At 37.4% G+C, this 21,729-nt stretch overlaps 1 protein-coding gene across 1 annotated transcript in view; it reads left to right on the top strand.

Moving 5' to 3' along the window:
- The window catches only part of ZNF462 (zinc finger protein 462), a 120,635-nt gene that overhangs the window by 53,936 nt on the left and 44,970 nt on the right, over nucleotides 1–21,729 (top strand). The window contains 5 exon segments of the mRNA XM_040417208.1: nucleotides 7,865–8,116; nucleotides 8,285–13,617; nucleotides 16,975–17,139; nucleotides 17,733–18,016; nucleotides 18,925–19,043. Coding sequence (XP_040273142.1) covers nucleotides 7,897–8,116; nucleotides 8,285–13,617; nucleotides 16,975–17,139; nucleotides 17,733–18,016; nucleotides 18,925–19,043 — 6,121 coding nt within the window. The 5' untranslated portion in view covers nucleotides 7,865–7,896.

The following is a 21,729-nucleotide window of genomic DNA, read 5'->3' as shown; positions in this document are numbered from 1 at the left end:
AATCACCGCTCATCTGAACAGCCCCATAGAAATGAATGGGTCGGTATTCAGTGCGGGTGCAATGCGTTCACCTCAGTGCGGGTGCAATGCGTACTCGCCCGTGTGAAAGGGGCCTTAATCCTAACTTCTACAAACCTATGAATACAGACATCAACCTAATCAAACTAATATGAAAAGTTGTTATTCTAAAAATCTTCATCTACTTGCATATTATAAGTTATACCAGCAAGAATTAGTCTTTATGTAGAAAACTATGATTTAAATCAATCCTTACTGACTAGTGATTTAAATCGTGATTTAAATCAGTTTGATTTAAATCAAATCCACCCTGCCAGAAGAGTATTTGTGAAGTAAGATACTGATGTTGGATAAGATAACTTGATTCGCAATCTCTGTTCTAGTTCATCCCAAAGGTCTTTTATTGGGTTGAGGTCATGGCTTTGTCTGGGCCAGTCAAGTTCTTTAACACCAAACTTATCGAACCGTACCTTTATAGAACTTGAGCTATACACTGGGCAAAGTCATGCGGGTACAGAAAAGGGCCATCCCTAAAGTGTTCCACAAACTTGAAAGCAAGCAATTCCAAATGCAGAAGCATTAAGATTTTCTTTCAATGGAGCTAAGGGTCCTAAGCCAACTTCTGAAAAATAACCCCATAACTTTATCCCTCCACCACAAATTTTTACAGTTGGCACTCTACAGAACACTTTTCCACTGATCCAGAGTACAGTGGCGCCATGCTGTACAACACTCTGTTGGACACTTGGCATTGTGCTTGGCGATGTAAAGCTTGCATGCAGCTGCTCAGCCATGGAAACCTAGGCCAAGAAGCTCTTGGTGCATAGTTTTTGTGCTGATGTTAATGCCAGAGGAAGCCAACAGAGTGTTGGTCACTTTTATGCATAAGTGCTTTAGTACAGAGCGACCTGCACTCATACAGTGCGGATGAACACAAAAATAAGTTTTGGCTCTGGAAAAGAAGGAAAATGAAAACACAAAAATGGAAAATTGCCAGGGGCTGAAAGGGTTAAAGAGGTTCTGTCACCAGATTTACCAATACAAACAGATTGAATTATTAATGAGGCTGATGTATTTACTGTCTGTACCATTTTTCTTAAAAAATTTCTGCCTAATCATAAAAGGAGCAAAAACCTTCAAAAAGGTTTATACAGCCACTCTGACATGGATTTACAAAGTAAGTACACAGAACACATCAGGTCTAAATTATCAATTTAATAAAATATTTTGATAGGATCAGGGGAAAAGTATTTGAGGAAGTCCTTGGGTATGTCCTTTCTCCATTTAGGCACTCCAGGTATTTGAGATGATTCTGGCTTATCACCAGCATATAGAATAAATGAAAAAAGAGGGAGTGTATGTTAGGTAGATATGGGGAGTCGGAAGGGTTATTTCGATTGAAAAGAAACAGAGAAACATAGAAACATAGAATGTGTCGGCAGATAAGAACCATTTGGCCCATCTAGTCTGCCCAATATACTAAATACAGAAGTAGAGAAGAAAAAGAGGGAAGGAAAAGGAGAAGTAGGTGGCGAGGGCAAGGTTGGGGGGGCAGGGGTTGGGGGTGGAGGAGGATGGATAGAGGAAAAGATTGTGAATAAATCTGTGTGTGGATCTGGGAAAGGACAAGGAGGGACGAGGTGAGAGGTCTAGGCGCCAAGAGATACCAACAGATATGATGGAATAGAACCAATGGAGAAAAAGAGGTGGATGACACTTACTGGGGCTGCTCACACCCAATTGGACTGATAGTCCTCAGCGGCCTAACTCGCAGGTCGCAGCATGCAATAAATACGCAAAAAAAAATATTTTATAAAAATCTGTGGAGCGCCCAAGGTCAAGGCAAAACAAACTAAACAAAATTCGGATTCAAGTATTTTGGTTACAAATATGATGATACTGTAACATAGTGCAGAAATCCAAAATGCCAGACTGCCACCCTCTTTTCTGACCCCTGCAGGACTATAGTGAGCCTGTGTCCCACAGAAAGGGAGATAGAGAATGGAGGCCTAGTGTGTTTAATAAAAGACAATATAGAGAATAGATGAAGGAAACACCACTTGTGTTGTCACCTGAAAAGTGTGCACCTACACTTGTGATCAGGTGACCAATGTGCGCTCCTTCAACCAACAAAATAGGAGGATATATTCCGTATAGTGGAGAAATATTCGTAACACAATCTTGTGTATTACTCACGTCACTAGGGGGGATTTGGCGCAAGATAACCTCAAGACACTTGACGTATGTAGTATGGTAATCTCCTTGTTGTCTCAGATAAGGATGACCCGCTGGACTGCTCGTGTAGTACGATAAGACTTTAATATAAGCTTGACGCGTTTCGGGGTATTAACAATGACCCCTTCCTCAGGAGCATTACATGTTACAATAATTCAACAGTATATATACATAAACAACAAACAGACAATGGTTTCCTCCACCTGATTCGCCCGCATCCCGACCCAGGGATCCGGATCCGGAAGTGTACTCCCCCCGTGGAGTCCAGAATCGAACATAGCTTGATTGCTATTAAAATAAGTCCCTATAGTATCTAGTGTCTATCAGTGGACCTCTAGGGATTCAGTGTCAGGCCTTTATATCAGAAACTATGGATTTGTTCCTACCATAGGCATATTTCAAATATTCGTGTCGGACTTGTGTATTCACTTCCAGTTTTTCGCCGGAAGTTAAGGATGCGTTCCACTCGTGGAGCGCACACTGGAGGTTTTCCGCCGGAAGTTGAGGGTAACAGAGTTGCCATATGCTTTAAAAGGTCCGAGTTCACAGGATCGTAGCTCTGTCTGCTCCTGGGACAAACTATTATGAGTAAATATAACTGTTGTGTGATTTATTTGGGACACTGTGCAATAGGTTTAGCTCTTGCTAGTTAGGAGACCTATGTATAGGTAGTGGCCAGACGAAAAGAATTGTCTTTTGTATTACTTAGGCTACTTTCACACTAGTGTTTTTGCTGGATCCGGCAGGGTCCAGCAAAAACGCTTTCGTTACTGATAATACAACCATCTGCACCTGTTTGAACAGATCCGGTGGTATTATCTTCAACATATTTTTAACATAGCCAAAACGGATCCGTCATTAACTCCATTGAAAGTCAGTGTAGGACGGACCCGTTTTCTATTGTGGCAGATTGTGCCAGAGAAAACGTATCCGTCCCCGTTGACTTGCATTGGATCCGTTTTGTTCCACATCCCCAGGATGGAAAGCAAACTACAACATGTTGCGGTTTACTCTCCGGTCTGGGAACGCAACTAAACGGAACGGAATGCATTATGGAGAATTCCGTTTTGCCCCTATGACGGAACTCAATACCGGAAAACGCTAGTGTGAAAGTACCCTTATGTTTTACTGGAACTGCCTGAAAAGGAAATAAAACTGGTTCCACTAGAGTGGAGTGTTCTTGGTATGGAAACAAGTGTCTCTCAGGAGATGGCATTCCACGAGCTAATCTTGTTACAATATGGAATTTTGTGATACTCTCTCTCTCCTTGGGCTTCATAGCGCCTTAATCGGCATGAGGAGACTTATAGACTTATATAAATAAAAATGCAAAGATAAAAGGATCCAGATTCTGTGTGGATGGCTGTGTTCTCCAACCAGTGGCTCATTGGTCCAATGCATGTGTCTCCCTTGTTGTTGGTGGTAGTACATACTGTAGTGTTTTAGTGTACTTAAATGGTATCAGTAGGTCATGCGAAATTCACCGCCCATCGCATTTAAAAGTGGTTAGCGACCTACAAAAAGTTGTGGACCTCTGGTTTTTTGAAAATCACTGTGTGGTAGTTAGTGCATGTGTCCAATTCAATGTCAACATCTATAACAACGAAACTGAACTTTATAAACATTTATGTTGTGTCACTAAGCAATTGTTCTAGAAAAAAATTGCAATCATTGTAGGGTTTACATTATTAATAGTTTTCATTAGCTCACCATTCTTATTTGGAGAAAATTATAATGTTGCTGGTAAGTACTATATTCAATGTCAACTCAACATTTAGCCCTATAATCCATTAATCACTATTTTAGAAAGTTTTGCCTGCTCTTTGGTCATAAATCTGCTTTTATTGAAGCAGTTTGGTTGTTCTCCAGGATTGCACAATGTGAAACAACCTTGGTGTCTTGAAGGGTGTGTTTGTTGTGGCAGGAATAGCAATGCTGTCAGGCTGTGTTTATCTGAGGTCTTTAGACTTTGTAATCCAGAAGTCATATGATCTTCTGCCGAGAGAAGACAACTCCCAAGTGAGCACAAGCGTATGAGCCATATTCAGGTGAACCTGGAAAATTATGTATGTGGCTATGCACATTCAGATTCTTCCTTTAGTTACACTGTATCATGCATATTATTGAATGGATAGATGTTGTAGCCTTCTAATGAATATAACAGATTCCAGTTATTGAAATTACAAGATCATACCACTTTCTTGAAATGTTTAATTTGATTGCATTTATGAATTCATATTCTTTCAAAATGCTAAATGTTGGATGTTTCTGGTTGCCCAGTAGTTCAAGGCAATGATATGCTCAAGCTTCTCATAATTGAATTTGCAGAGTTAAAATGGCTGCTTCTAAACCTCTGAGGACTTAACTGCAGAGTGAGCCTTACAGCTTCTGTGAAGCATTGTCTCCTGTCTCTGGAACATGTGGCAGAAATATTTAGCAGAGCTGTTCCTCCTTTAGCTGACAAGAAAAGTCTAATCTTGGGGGATGGGATGGAAGAATAAAACTGGATGTTCTGCTTCTCTGAAGTGCTTACAATGCAAGACTCAGCTACACCATGGAAAAATGTTTTGAGATATGATGGATTGTGTTGAAGAATCATGGGGTGGGGGCATGATTTGCTGTTGTAATTCGATCTACAAATATACAGTGGATAGTTACTTCTTCTACACAGTCCAAGTGTATGAGCTGAAATAAGACCTAGACAGAGCTAGATTACCTCTTGTTTATTAAACTATCCTGCACAAAGGCTTTTATTGATGAGAGAAGACAGGCTGTATTACAGATGAAAGTGTACAGTGCATTCAGTGTGTCTTACCAGAAACCTTTTGCAGACAGATGGAATTTTCTCCCCTCAATGTAGCAGTTTTTTCTATTAGTTACAGTAGTAAAATTTATATTATTATCTGTTATTTGTGGTGTTCTTTTCTTAATCAGGTGACTTTCAGTTCCAAATTGGAGATACTGCATTATTACAGAAGTTATTTCCACTTATGTTTGGTTTACCCTACATGTTCTAGTGCTAAAGTTGTTACATCTTACTGGGATCACCATTAAAGGGGTTGTACAGATATGTACAATTTTTTCTGGAAAATTGCTTAAAATGCTATAAATTAATAAAAGAAGTCATACTCTCATCAATCCTTGCCATTCCCATTTGGGTGCTTCCTGGTCCACCACCAGTCTCTGCACTTCCTGATCCAGCATTAACATCCTGATATGGACATGTGACCGCTGCCAGTCACTGGCCAAAGTGTTGACCATAGGCAGGGTATCGGTAAAATTGCATCCTTTATATTTTCAAATAAATTTTTACATTGCTGGATAACCCATTTAATGATCAAAGCATTTGTAGATATTTCCAATACAGTGCATACTGGAATATTCACATCATTATGTTTGATGTATTCTTTTGTTGTGCCTGTTTTATTGATTTTATGCAAAAAAAAAAAAAAAAAAAAAACATTTTATAGGTTTGTGCTTCATTTATATTGGGGCAATAAAATAAATTTTAGGTATATATTTATTCGTAATATTCTCTACGGTTTTCAGATTGCCACCTCTTTAAGTTTCCATTATTGCACCTACGTTTTTAAATGTCCAAGTAACCTTATAGTTAAAGTTTAAAGAATGGAAATATTTTTTTGGCAGATTATACATTCTTTTGTGTGATACAAAGAAATACTCTGCTTTTGTGTTCTACTTAAATTGCTTACCTCACTCATTTCTGAATCTAAAACATTGCTTTTACGCATTCTTAGATGGACACATTTGACACCATTCTGGCACACTGTTTTGCACTGTTGTCTTCAGTTTTTTTTAAACATTAAACTTAAGTACATATTGACCACAGTTCAACAGTTATTTTTGACTGGAGACATGGATCAAGACTATGCATGGACCAAAAGCACAAGATTTCCTTTTCATATACAAGCCCAATTCCCCAAAAAGTTTGGACGCTGTGTAAAATGTAAATAAAAGCAGAATTCAATGATTTGCAAATCTCATAGACCCATATTTTATTTACAGTAGATCATAGAACACATATCATATGTTCAAAATTTAACATTTTACCATTTAATGAAAAAATTACCTAATTTAAAACTTGATGGCAGTAATGCATCTCAGAAAAGTTGGGAAGGGGCAACAAAAGACTTAAGAAAGTAAGTAATACTAATAAAAAAAACTGGAGGAGAAAATTGCTCTAAAGTCACATGACTGGGTGTAAAAAGAACATATTAGAGAGGCAAAGTCTCTTGGAAGCAATTATAGGCAGAGGTTTAACAATTTGCGAAAAACTGTCTAAAAATTGTGAAACAATTTCGGAAAAATGTTCCTCAACATAAAATTGCAAAGACCTTGAATATCCCACCATCTTCAGTACATCAGTACAGTAAAATCATCAAAACATTTATAGAATCTGGAAAAATCCATGTGCACAAAGGACAAGACCCTCAGGCAGCAGTGCATTTATGCATTAAGGCATAAATCTGTGATGGAAATCACTGCATGTGCTCAGGAACACTTCCAGAAATAATTATCTGAACACAGTTCACCATGCAATCCAAATGCAACTTAAAGCTGTATCATGCAATGAAGGAGCCATATGTCAACACGATCCAGAAACACTGCTGTCTTCTCTGGGCCAAAGCTTATTTAAAATGAATAGAAAACTGTTCTGTTGTCACATTAATCAAAATTTTTAATTCTTTTTTGAAACCAGGGAATCTATGTCCTGCAGACTCAAGAGATGAGGGATCATCTATCTTTTCATTAGCACTCAAAAGCCTAGATCTCTGGTATAGGGTTTCATTAGTTTCTATAGTGTGGGCAGCTTACACATCTGGAAAGGCAGAAGCTATGCTGAACAGTATATAGAGATTTTAGAATAATATATGAGCCCATCCAGATGTCTCTTGGGAAAGCTGTGCATATTTCAGCCAGACAATGCTAAATCACATACTTCATCCATCACAACAGCATGGCTTTACAGAACAAGACTATGGCTGCTTAACTGGCCTTTCTGCAGTCAAGATTTTTCAGCAATAGGAAACATTTGGTGAATCATGAAACAAAAACATCCACAAAGAAAAACCAGGACTGTTGAGAAGCTAGAATCCTACATCTGACAAGGATGGGATAACATTTATTTTCCAAAACTCCAGCAATTGGTCTCCTCACTTCCCAGATGTTTACAGGCTGTTGTTAAAATGCACAATGGTAGCGTGGCTCTCTTCCAACTTTTTGGAGATGCGTTTCCATCAAGTTCTTAATGAGTTAATTTTTTTCATGAAATTTTAAAATGAAATAAAACTTTTAACATCAGATATGTTTTCTAAGACCTATTGTGAATAAAATATGGGTCTGTGAGATTTCCAAATCATTGTATTCTGCTTTTATTTACATTTTACACAGCGTCCATACTTTTGGAATTAGGGTTGCATTTGTTTTTTCAATATTGAAGGATTAATTATTTAACCTAAACTCATAAATTTGCTATAAGTTTTCTTGGTCCCAATGTCAGGAAACATGAAAATAAAATAATTTTGCTAATTTTGTTATATATTTAATCTGTCATCCATTGTAATGCTGTGTTTTTCTTTCTGTTTTTCAGATGTTTCTAATGTAAAAACATAACCATAGACCATGGAAGTCCTTCAGTGTGATGGTTGTGACTTCAAGGCCCAGTCCTATGAAGAGCTAAAGACTCACATACAAGATGTTCATACAGCATTTTTGCAGCCCACAGATGTAACAGATGAAAGTTGTAGTCAAGCTAGAACTTTGTGTACAAATTCCTCTAACCAGTCTGAAGCTGTGTTTTCTTCATTGAAAAATGAATTTGTGCCTACAGAAGAAACTCATGGTGGGTTCTGTGTGTATTCCCATTTTCTATACAAGAAAATAATTTTTCAGTAATGCACATTATTTAATGCATATTAAACCAAACATTCATTTTTAATACAAGTTCACACTGTAAACATATCTTTAAATATTTTAGATTATTTTAATTGAATTTTTAACTTTTTTTCAGGCCAGAATACTCCTCAGGCACCCACTGGATCATACTACAGTCCCAGTCCTGGTTTTTATGGATTGTCATCTGCTAGCAGTTCCAAACCAACAAATAAGTTTTTCCAATGTAAATTTTGTGTTCGCTATTTTCGATCTAAATATCTTCTAGTGGAACATACCAGGAAGGTCCATGGACATGCTAGTGGAAATACAGGGGCCTCTGGAAATTATAACATTATGCTGCATGATGGATTTGGAAAAGTTTTCTCATGCCAGTTTTGCACCTACAAGTCACCTAGAAGAGCAAGAATAATTAAGCATCAAAAAATGTACCACAAGAATAGCTTGAAAGAAAGTTTATCACCTTCCATGTCTCAGAGTACTTCTACTTCAATGTCAATTCAAGAAACATGTAAGGAATTGCCAGCTGAAGTAGTAGAGCGAAGTATACTTGAATCCATGGTGAAACCTCTGACAAAGTCTAGGGGAAACTTTTGCTGTGAATGGTGTAGCTACCAAACGCCAAGACGGGAGCGTTGGTGTGACCATATGATGAAAAAACATCGTGGGATGGTCAAAATATTGTCAAGTTTACGTCAAGATGGGCTAAACGTGTCAGATCTACAAACTAAAAGTTCACAAATGTCTAGTCCTGGGCCTAGCTACATGCCACTAAACATGACAACCCATGAGCTACCTAGTGCAAATATGCCTAGTTATAGAAGCCCTATAAGTAATCTTCCAGGAGGCAACACATCCAAGTATCAGTCAATGTCATATGTTCCAGTGAAACCTAAATATCCTTCAAATGTTGGCATTTTGAATTTATCAGAAAGATCTTATGTAATTCCAGAAAAGTCCAATTCCTTGGTCGATATGGATGAGAATAGCTTGTTAAATGATTCAAGTTCTGATGAGGACTATATTGAAATGGATGGTGAAAATGGTTTTGGCCCAATGGACCATCATGACATGTCAGGGGAACCCTTATTGGGATCTGAAAACAACAAATTGCTGGAGACAAAGGGAATTCCTTTTAGAAGATTTATGAACAGATTTCAGTGCCCTTTTTGTCCTTTTCTTACAATGCATCGCCGGAGTATCTCCCGCCATATTGAAAATATTCACTTATCTGGAAAGACCGCAGTTTACAAATGTGATGAATGTCCATTTTCATGCAAAAGCCCATTAAAGCTTGGGGCACACAAGCAGTGTCACAGCGGTGCATCTCCTGATTGGGATCCTATAAGTACACTAAGTGAAAATATGTCTACTCAATTAAATGAAGCTTATGAAACTGGTAATATAAATGGTAGAAAATCTGGAAACATGCCAGAAACTTCTCAGCAGAACCCATACAAGTGTACAATGTGCAATTACTCCACAACCACCTTAAAAGGGCTGCGTGTTCACCAGCAGCATAAACATTCCTTCTGTGACAATATGCCAAACAATAGCAATGTGATACAGCAAATACAAGATAACGAACTAGATTCTAGCAATTCTGTAACTGTGCGAAAGAGCCAGACTTCTATTTTGGGGTTATCTTCAAAAAATAATTTTGTTGCAAAAACGTCCCGGAAAATTTCAAATGATTTTCCTTTGGATTTATCACCTGCAAAGAAAAGAACAAGAATTGATGAAATTGCAAGCAATCTACAAAGCAAGATTAGCCAAACTAAGCAACAAGAAGATGCAGTCATTAATGTGGAGGACGATGAAGATGAGGAAGAGAATGAAGTAGAAATAGAGGTAGAACTAGACAAAGAGGAAGATCCATCCGAACAATTGGAGACTGCTGATCAGTATTCTATCCAACAACTATGGAATAGGGATATTGGCATGTCTCAAAAAAACATAAACTTTAGAAATATCCAACATAATTATTCAGCAGCCAACGGTGCAGAAATTGAATTAACACTGTCAGATGATGATGAGGATTACTACTTTCAGTCAGTTGGCTTTAAAGAACAAGATCTAAATTCATCTATTGGTTTCAATCAGTCTAACCAGTATGGTGAAAGTGACCAAAACAATGAAAATTCTGAGTATACTGAGGAGTCAGGAAGATTGTATTATTGCAAACACTGTGACTTTAGCAATAAGTCTGCACGTAGTGTTAGCACTCATTATCAGCGAATGCATCCCTATATTAAATTCAGTTTTAGGTATATTTTGGATCCCAACGATCATAGTGCAGTATACCGTTGTCTTGAATGCTATATAGACTATAATAATTTTGAGGATTTGCAACAACATTACTCAGAGCATCATCCAGAAGCAATGAATGTGCTTAACTTTGACCATTCAGATCTCATCTATAGATGTCGCTTTTGCTCTTACACAAGTCCTAATGTTCGAAGCTTAATGCCACACTACCAAAGAATGCACCCTACAGTTAAAATCAATAATGCAATGATATTTTCAAGTTATGTTGTTGAAAGACAAGAGGAGCTCAATGCTGAATCACAAACATTAAGAGAAATTCTGAATTCTGCACCTAAAAACATGGTAACCTCTACACCTTCAGGGCATGGAATGAACAGTTCAGCAACCTTTAATAAAAGTACACCACAAGCAAGTACTACAAAGTCATTTCCTACAGAGAATGATACTCAGAAGAATGCTGCTGTTAATAATGTTGTAGTTTATGATTGCGATGTGTGTGGATTTGCTAGTCCAAACATGCATTCCGTTTTGGTTCACTATCAAAAAAAGCATCCTGATGAAAAAGCATCTTACTTTAGGATTCAAAAAACAATGCGCGTTGTCACTGTGGACAGTGGAACAGCTATTTCTCAACTAGCTTTTGATGGAGGATCTTCTATAGCTGCAAATTCTGCCACTGTGGCTTCTGCCCCAGAAGAAAATGTTGAACTATATTACTGTAAGCATTGTTCATACAGTAACCGTTCTGTTGTTGGTGTATTGGTTCATTATCAGAAACGGCATCCTGAAATTAAAGTCACTGCAAAGTACATTAGACAGGTACCTCCAAATTCTGAGACCATGAGAAATGTAGATCCTCAGCAATACATACTTAGTAAACAATCTACAACTATGTACAGCACCAAAAAAGGTACTGTTCAACCAAAAGAAAATGAAATGTTCTTTTGTCAACACTGTGACTATGGCAATCAAACTGTCAAAGGAGTTCTTATTCATTACCAGAAGAAGCACAGAGATTATAAAGTAAATGCTGATGTTATTAGACAACACACAGCTGCTATAAGAAGTCTCTGTGAGCACGGCCAAAAGAAACCCAGCACAAACACTCAAAGTTCTCCTTTAAATAATGAGCCTGAGAAGGCTAAACTTCGAACCCTAAAATGTAGACAGTGTTCATTTTCAACCCCTTATGTCTATGCTCTAAGAAAGCATATGAAAAAAGACCATCCTAGTTTTAAGGCTACGGTGACTTTAATATTGAAGTGGGCATTTTTGGATGGCTTCATTGAAGCTGGTTATCACTGTGAGTGGTGTATTTATTCACATCCAGAGCCTAGTGGTCTTCTAGAGCATTATCAAAGAAGACATCCAGAGCACTATGTGGATTATACCTACATGGCAACAAAACTGTGTGCTGGCCCAGACCCTGTGCCTGTGCAGCCAGCTCCCGAGTTAAAGTCTTATAAGTGCAGAGATTGTACATTTGAAGCCCCTTCTATTTGGGATATCACTAATCACTATCAAGCTGTGCATCCTTGGGTTCTGAAAGGTGATGAATCTGTACTTCTTGATATCATTAAGGAGAAGGATGCTACACAGAATTCAAATTCTGAAGAAGTAATGTCCTCGGAGTCCCACATTATTCAGAAAGATTCCATTCCTGTTGAACCTCACATGGAGAGATTAGACGATTCCACTGTAATACAGGAGAAGCCTTCACAATTGTCCTCTGCACTTACTTCATCACCTTATCAATGTACTGTGTGTTTATCCGAGTACAACAATTTACATGGTCTGCTAACTCATTATGGGAAAAAACACCCTGGCATGAAAGTTAAAGCTGCAGACTTTGCCCAAGATGTAGATATTAATCCTGGAGCAGTTTATAAATGCAGACATTGTCCTTATATCAACACTCGTATTCATGGTGTTCTTACCCACTACCAAAAACGACACCCATTAATAAAGGTCACTGCTGAAGATTTTGTTCATGATGTGGAACCACCTCATGAATCTGCCCAAAATGACGCTGAAGAAAATAATAGAATATTTAAACAAGGATATGGTGCCTACAGATGTAAAATATGCCCCTACACCCATGGCACTCTAGAAAAATTAAAGATTCACTATGAAAAATACCATAATGAGCCAGAACCAGACATGATTTCACAAATATCTCCAAATGAAATTTCTAGCACTGAACCGGATACTCCTGTTGATGATCAGTCACATCAAACGATTGTTACTCTAGAACCTGGTGAAGTTACTGACCTTTTAGACTTTAGACCGCGTAAAAATATGGCATCACACACACTGTTCAAATGTCAATTATGCAAATATTTTTGCTCAACAAGAAAAGGTATAGCTAGGCACTACCGCATCAAACACAATAATGTTCGAGCACAACCAGAGGGCAAAAACAATTTGTTTAAATGTGCCCTCTGTTCCTATACAAATCCAATTCGCAAAGGTTTAGCAGCTCACTATCAGAAGCGGCATGACATAGATGCTTACTATACTCACTGCTTAGCAGCATCTAGAACAGTTGATGATCAATCAAACAAGGTAGTCCTTACCTCACCACAGAAAGAGGGCTCATCTGAGCTGAACGAAGATCTGAAGAAGGCAATTGAAAGGAAAAAATGTTCTATCTGTACATTTCAATCGTATAGCAAGAAAGGAATTGTATCACATTACATAAAAAGACACCCTGGAGTCTTCCCTAAAAAGACACAAGCAAGTAAACTTGAACAGTTCTTCACACCTGTGTACTCAGAAAAACATGACGTTCAAAGTACTCCTGATGATAACTCTGAAATAGAGGCCCCATTTGATGATTCGGAAAGTAATGAAACAGAACTCCTTCCATTTAGATGCATTAAGTGCTTCAAGCTGTCATTTAGCACAGCTGATCTCCTGTGCATGCACTATACAGATCATCACAGCAAGGACATAAAGCGAGACTTTTCAATATTGGGCACAACAGGCACTCGTTCCTATACCACCACATATCAGTGCAAACATTGTAATACCAAATTAAATAGTATTGCTGAACTGACTTGCCACTTAACATCTCACATTGAGGAATTCCAGAAACGTGCGAAACGTCAGGAAAGACGAAAGCAACTTTTAAACAGGCAAAAACATTGCAATATTGTTTCTGTAGAGGGCAAACAAGAAAAGGTAAGATTTATATAATTGAATATCTGTTTCATTAATATTAAAGTAAAGTGTATATTTTATAAGGTTAGGTTATTGAAGATTAGGGATTGTGTTGGGAGATAAGCTGGTGTCAGGTAGAGCCTTGTCTCCCTATTGAAATAAGCATGCCTGCTGAGGTGAGTGTGCATGCTTATGGGAAGGTTGAGGAAGATAACTGTTGGCCGAACGGGTGTTTAGCCAACTGATCTGAATGAAAAATAGGTTCTGGTGTTGAAGTTCAGAATGTCCGAACCTACTTTTCCCTGACAATAATCTGTCTGGGGAGATAGCCAGCTGGTTTTGCTGAAAATCGGGCACTCACCTAACATTTCTCTTATGTGTAGGGGGCTCTGATGAGCACTGTAACAAAGATGATAACAGCCACAAGGACTGCAAAATTCAGTACTCAGGGAGAAGAACATTTATGCTTGTTTCACACAAGCTATATGGAATGAGTCAGGGTGTGTCCAAACTGCAATTGCATTCCGTGTTTGTTTTTTTTCTGTGTGGATGCGATCAGCAACCATCAGTGAAAAATGCATTGCAACGGATTGTATCCAGATGCCTTCCGTTTTTTTATGCAAGCCGCTTTAATTTCTATGGGGCCAGAACATGCTGATGACACGCTAAGTTTAAAATAAAATTAAGTAATAGAAAAAAACACTATCACATGCCACACCACAGCTTCTAGCCCCACCCTCATGAATATAACCCATACATCCTCTATATCAAAAGAGGGTATAATAAAAAAAAAAGTATTTTAGTTGCAATTTGTGCAGTTAAAAATAGAAACAAAAAAACTGTAGAAAAACACAATTATTTTTTTTACATTTTCCTGGGTATAAAAAATATAAAAAATAGTAAAATAAAAATTACATTACAAATAAACATCACTGAAAAACTACAAAAATTGTTTACATAGCAAAGTGGGGAAACAAGTTATAGCTTTTAAAGATGCATGTACTTAAACTGAAAATGCACCTGGTCAGGAAGGGGGTTAATCAGCCCGGTCTTGAAGTGGTTATTAAGTATCGAATAATGCTTACTGATTATTTAATGACAGATCTGTAACACACAGATTTTTTTTCCCTTACTGGTTCTTTGTACGTATTTCATTCTTTGGAAGCAGGTGTTTATACAAATGTTTGTATTAGATGGTAGATAAATGGCAAGATCCTGTCAGTGCAGCAATGATACATGCTACACATGTGGCTAATAGTGTATAGAAAGTGTCAGTGCCTTTGTGTTAGGAAATTTCCACTTGCATATCCTGGGTAGTGCAGGTAAATGCAAAGCCATGGAAGACCTCTAGGTACTATTTATGACTTGGTGCCAAAAAACTAATTTCAACAAAATTTATATAGCAGCATGATATATTGGTTATTCTGCTACAGTTCAACATTGGTTTAACTAGTAAAACATACTATGTTGGTCATCTTTATGCTATTTACCACTAAACTTCCATAGACCTTGATATATTTGATTGTGTGATTGAATTGCTCTGTCCTGTTTGTAGCCCTTAAAAGATATGAGACGTTAAAAGGGTTTTCTATATCGTTAAACTTTTTCCAAAGATTAGAGTGCTGTAAAATGTTAAACTGAGTAATACTCAGCTTATTGAGCGCCCCACCACATGCGTTCTTTTACTTCCCCACTGGTCCCTGTAAAGTGAGTATTACTCAGTTTGTTGTTGTATAGCATTCTAAACTTTTGGTAACTTTTGGTAAAAAGTGGCCACTTTAAAGAAAGGTGTTATGCATTTGGTTATGGTAGTGGTGTCATGGGCTCTTAGTGCTTGTATTATTGAAAAACTGGGTTCAGTATATAAAACTTAAATTTATATATATATATATATATATATATATATCCAGACTAGTTTGTGTTGCAGGAATAAGTAAATAGTCAAATATAAGAACAGTAATGCTGGCATATGCAAAAAGAATGCTACAAATATGAACATGCAGACTGTGTAATAAAGTAACAGAGAAACCACTTTTTTAAATTCAGATAACGAAAATGTCATCTAAGCAAATAGATTTAACTTTAAGATGTCTTTTCTTATTTTGACCTGAAACTGCAAAGGTAAAAAAAGGCTTTATTTTACATTCTCCCTCCTTAATAAGAAACTGTATATTTATGGGACACAGGAAGATTGCTATAATGTTTAGGGCAATGTAGGTCCTTGGTAGCTTGTTGGTTTCTCCTCCTATAGTAAATTTGGATTATCATTGGGTTGGAAGTAAATGCTCCTACCCCCTACCTGCAACAATCATCTGGACACCATACAATAATCAGATATAATTCATCTAAAAAAAAGTGTTTCCTAACTTCATCCACATTTTCTTATCCTCAGACACCTTTCTGGACTCGTCTGTTAGTGGTTGCTGTGAACAGTGATATAATTAAATATATCTACCTGCTTTCTGAATAAAGGCTGAAATGATATTTAAAATTAGGAGATACAGTTACTCGGTCATCCTTTTATTGAAAAACTAACTGTTAGTGTAACATTAAAATACCAGCTAAGCTATTTTGTGTTTCTTACATTCTTTTGCTCAGCCATTAGGGTCCATACGAGTTGGATTTACCGCTGATAATTTCTGCAGAGTTTCACAAAATAAATCTGCAAATAATTATTCTATTGATGAACATTTGGTATGGATTTTCTGCAGCAAAATACCTGGCGGATTTTGCAGAAGCAAAATATTCTGTGTGACCTGGCCCTAAATTAGTTTTTTTTAGCTTCTTTAATTTAAAACCCACACTTGTGGATCTCGAGATACAGGTAATCCACAGCAAAATCCACAAGAGTACATTGCTTGTGGATTTTATTGTGGATTATGACTACTTCACTGAAGTGAAATCCCCAGTGAATACCCAAACATTATGGAATAGAAATTAAATAAAATCTGCGCCATAGGTCAATTTCTGCAGCTTGTGGATGAAAAGTCTCATCCACTTGCCTAGTACTGCAATTTATCTTCAGCATATGCCAGCTAGTCTGTACTGCATGGACATATCTTACGCTATAGATTGATACAATATAGTACATAGGAGCAGATAAAGCACTTCAGGTGTAATTTGAATTTTTTGTGGTCTATGTGACATAGGCTTAGATAATTTCTTTGCAGTACATGATGGGGCAGAGATAAGTCTCATGCTTTGCACTCTAGTGTGTAAGTAGGGCTTTCATGCCACAGTATAAAACGTTGGTTATAAGGCCCTTGCACTATGAATCAGTACACATGTAGAAAGACACAGTTTTTTCCTTCTGAACAATGACCATTTTAGTGCTCATATAACAGTGATAATTTTGTATTTTTCTGGATATGGTTACAGACAGGAAGTGGTCAAGAGGCAGTGCATAAGACATTAAAGGAAAAGGTAGTGGGCTACAAATGTAAGTTCTGCGTAGAAGTCCATCCCACACTCCGAGCCATCTGTAATCATCTTCGCAAGCATGTCCAGTATGGAAATGCTCCTCCACTTCCTCCTGAACTAAAGGTACTAACAGTGAATTCTTTCTTAAAGGCACAAATATTTTGAAGCTACTTCTCTTGTAGCCTTGACATGTCTTAATGCAGTGGAGATGGTCTAATTAGTGTGTCCTGGTCTGACTAACATTCTAAACAGCCCTCACTTTGTATCCCTACAAGTACAGAATAAGTTTAGCAGAAGCATCATTTTTCTAAAAACATAATCAACTGTCACAAAAAGTTATTTCTACAAATTACTGTGTGTTTTTAAAAGCATTTCGCTTTCAGTTGAGGTTTTACATGCATATTCAGGACTGTTGTTACATTATTCTTGCAGCATTTGCCATTATTTTATGCATTTTAATTATATACACAAATGATGCAAATGTGTCGTTGTAGAATACACTTACTAATACAACCCATTTGTTCCTGTTTGTTGGCATTTAAAATTGCTATTTTAAATGGCTTCCAAACCTATGAAATGCTGCTGTACCTTACTAGGGAAATGGCTTGGCATTTCAAAGTACATGTTTAGTGCTGATACCTCAATGTTAAAATAGCTTGTCTGTGATAAGTAATGTTTGAGTGCAAAGTATGATTTATGCTATTTTTTTACAAAAGGATGATACGACCCAAGATGACAGTAAAGATTGTCAAGAGGAGCCTGTAGATTCTAGTACAGTGGCAGGAGAAGGGGGCTCAGAAGTAGAACCAGAGCCCATACCAGTACCCCTTCCGAAACGCTGCAGGCCAGGTGGCTACCCTTGTAAACAGTGTGATCGAGTTTTAATGTCCATGCAAGGTCTGCGTTCCCATGAGAGAAGTCACTTGGCACTGGCCCTGTTTGCTAAAGAAGGCAAATACAACTGCCAGTTTTGCTCTTTTGTCTCTGCGTTCAGACACAAGTAAGATCTATTAAAAAATAGTTTTATATTTTTATGCTTTTATTTATTTATTTAACTGCTTAGCTTGTATCTATGTACTGGTCTGGAAATCATGCAATAAGGCTTTTTATAGGTTGCCAAAAAGGTTCTCAAAATAAATGGCCAGCTTTTGACAGATTGTGTTTAGGCTGTGTTCACATCTCCATCAGAGATGATCCGGCTGCCTGATCCAACATAAATCCGTCTGTCGGACGGACAAAAACCGCTGCATGCAGTGGTATTTGTCCGTCCGAAACCCAGCATTTATGTCGGAAAGCGTCCGGATTACTGCCAGACCTTATTACAGTCAATGGTGATCTGGCGGTGAACTAGAGATGTGAACATGGCCTTAGTTTAGCATTGTGTTTACTTAAAGACATGATGTCTCAAATACTTTAGAATCATCAAGGTCTTATCATGCCAGGGCTTTTCATTCATTCCTGTTAAAGGAGTTGTCTGGCCGATATTTTTATATACAGGCTTTGAATGTTTAAAAAAATAAAACGTCATACTCACTCATTGATTCCCCACCACTCCATTCCAAGGCTTCCTTGATTCCCTATTGCTGCCTGCTTTCTAGTCCCTCTCTACATGCATTGGCTGAGGCGGGTCACTACTGCTGTCAGATGCTCTTTACTGCAACCTGATCTATATTGTCATGTGGTACATTTTTGTGACAGGGCAATGTTTGTTTACCACTTCTTTGTACATGTTCAGTTTTCCTTTGTATGAAAGATCTCAGTTATCAGTTATATACAAAAATGAAAAACTATAGATGACTATAGCTAGTTATTTTTACTTGTATATGTCCAAGGATTATACTGATAATTGTTTAATGGTTAGAACACATAAGTGTTAATTGGCTATTATAGCTTACTTTTTTCTTTTAGTCTTGATCGACATATCCAGGATCATCATGGACATAACAAACCATTTAGATGCAAACATTGTCCCTTTAAATCTTCTTACAAAGGCCGTTTGAAAACGCACATTTTGAAAGCACATGGAGGTAAGCATTAAAAATCCTGTTTTTTATTTACTATATAGGTAAAGATTCCTGTTTTTATGTCTGAGGACATGCATTATAAAATACATATAGTTTACTATACAGTTTACTATACACATAGGTAGCTATTTCAACAGACTGCACCAATAAATAAGCAATTTTGACTGATATTTTGTTTATTTCAATGGGGCAAGTGGCGTTAGCTGCTATTAAAGACCTGCCATTGAGGTTAGTCTGTGGATGTCTTCTCTCTTATGTTTATGGTCAACTTAAAAACAAACATAAAATCATTCACACCACCACCACAATTCTTTCCGATCTAATATTACTTACCTTGAGCATGATAATCTCATAATAATATCATGGTAAATGCAGATGGAGCATTTAGTGATGTTCACAAGGTTAATTTCAACACTTTGGTGCTAACTGTGTCAAAACTGCCCAAGAGGAAGTCCTTCTGGTTTTGTGCTTGTCATCAATGTACAGGGTGATTTAAAAAGAATGGTGTAAAATTATAGCTTCGGTATTGATAACTGAGATAACATAACACAAAGTTATTAACATGAAACTACACATTTTCTGTCCAAGTTTTATCTATACCCTACAAATATTCCATGTGACCTCCATTGCTGGCACAGCAAAATGCAGTTTCTTTGAGGAGCACATTTATCAAATTTATTCTGAAAATTTCACTGTCACAACAGACCCTGTTCTAAGGGGAAAAAAAAGCTTTTTCTTGCTGTGATGTCGCTATCTTAAACCCGTTCCTTTGCGAATAACTTTAAAATAACCTGTACACAAAGGCGCAGATTCATGACAACTGTCTAAAAGAAAACGTTATGCCTATAGCAACCAATCACAGCACAGTTTTAATTTTTCAAGAGCAGAATTTTTTACTTTAACTACAGGACTTTAGTTTTCCACCATCCTTTTTTAATCACCCTGTATAATGAAAACTGCACCTTTCTAACTCCTACATGTATAGCGAAAGTTGGTCTTTAAAGATGGGGCCCACAGACATCTCCAATCACAGACATTTAATCCCTCAGACGCCATGGCCAGTTGAACTGCGACATGTGACGACTGGGACGCAACAGTCGCATAAAAATCCAAATGTCGTGTTGCAGTCACAGCATATGACAGTGTGACACCATAGACTATCATTATGTCACCGTGTAGCCCTAGCCTTAACTGGGAACGAGCTGCACCCAGTAACTGAACACTCTCCACTTGTGAAGGTTCCCAGGCCCTCCATTTCAAAGTTCCTGTCAACCTAAAAATATAGCTAAAAAAGTAAAAAAAAATAAAGCATATGTATAAAATAAAAACACAAGAATTAGAAATTTAAATCACATTTTTGGTCATCTTTCATATAAAAATAAACAAAAACCAAATACATATCAGTGTTATTATCGTGTTCAAAAATGTCCAAACTATTAAAATATAAAGTATGCATCAGTTATAGTGAATTCCGCAAAAGGAAAAATCAAAATAGCTAAATCAGCTTCTTTGGTTGCTAAAAAATTCAATACATGGTAAAAAAAAAGTCATACATACACCAAAACGATAACAATGAAAACTGATCGCCCCACAAATAAATGAGCCCTTACATAGCACCATAGACAGAAATATAAAAAAAAGATCATGGGTGTCAGAATATGGTGATAAAGAAACCTAGGATTTAGAGGTGGAAAATAAGAAAAAAAAAATTTACATCAGACCCCCAATGCTCATCAGACCTCAGATCATACCCCTAATTTTCATCAGAAACCAAGTCTTCATCAGATCTTGAATCAGACTCCTAATCTTCAGCAGATCCCCAATTCAGACCTCAGTCTTCATCAGACCTCAGATCAAACCTCCAAGCTTCATCAAACCCCCAAATCAGACCCCCAATCCTCATCTGACCTCAGATCAGACTTAAAACAAATAAAATAATTTACCTCTCCTGCTCCGCTGTACACAATCAGGACACAGCACAGCGGACACCCAGCAGAAGACCAGGGTGCAGTGACTATAGCTGTGGTTCTACTGTGTACTAATGGAACTTCCATAATGGAAGCACTTTTTTTTTTATAAAAACCTGATCCAGAGTGCAGACTGGGTCAACTTCGAAGAAGACAATGACCTTATGCACACAGACAAGACAACACAGGAGTGGCTCAGTGACAACTCTGTGAATATCCTTGAGTGGCCCAACCAGAGCTTTGACTTGAACCCAATCAAACATTTTTAGAGACACCTGAAAATGGCTGTCTACCGACAGTCCCCTTCCAACCTGACAAAGCTTGAGAGCAGAATGTCAGAAAATCCCCAAATCCAGGTGTGACCTTGTGCCATCATAAGACTGGAGGCTGTAATTGCTGCCAAAGGTGCTTCAACTAAATCCTGAGCAGAGGGTCTGAATACTTATGTTGATGCAATATTTTATTTTTCCTTTTCAATAAATTATCAAAGATTTCTAATATTCTGTTTTCACTTTGTTATTATGGAGTATCGAGTGGAGAATGATGGGGGAAAACCTTTTTCATTTTTTATTTTAGCAACAACAAAATGTGAAAAAAGTGAAAGGGTCCGAATGCTTTCCAAATGCTGTATGTATATACAGTACAGACCAAAAGTTTGGACACACCTTCTCATTCAAAGAGTTTTCTTTATTTTCATGACTATGAAAATTGTAGATTCACAC

This window comes from Bufo bufo, chromosome 2 (assembly GCF_905171765.1).
Source record: "Bufo bufo chromosome 2, aBufBuf1.1, whole genome shotgun sequence".
NCBI classification, from domain to species: Eukaryota; Metazoa; Chordata; class Amphibia; order Anura; family Bufonidae; genus Bufo; species Bufo bufo.
The sequence above is the reverse complement of the archived record's forward strand: the minus strand, read 5'-3'. Positions and strand labels throughout refer to the sequence as shown.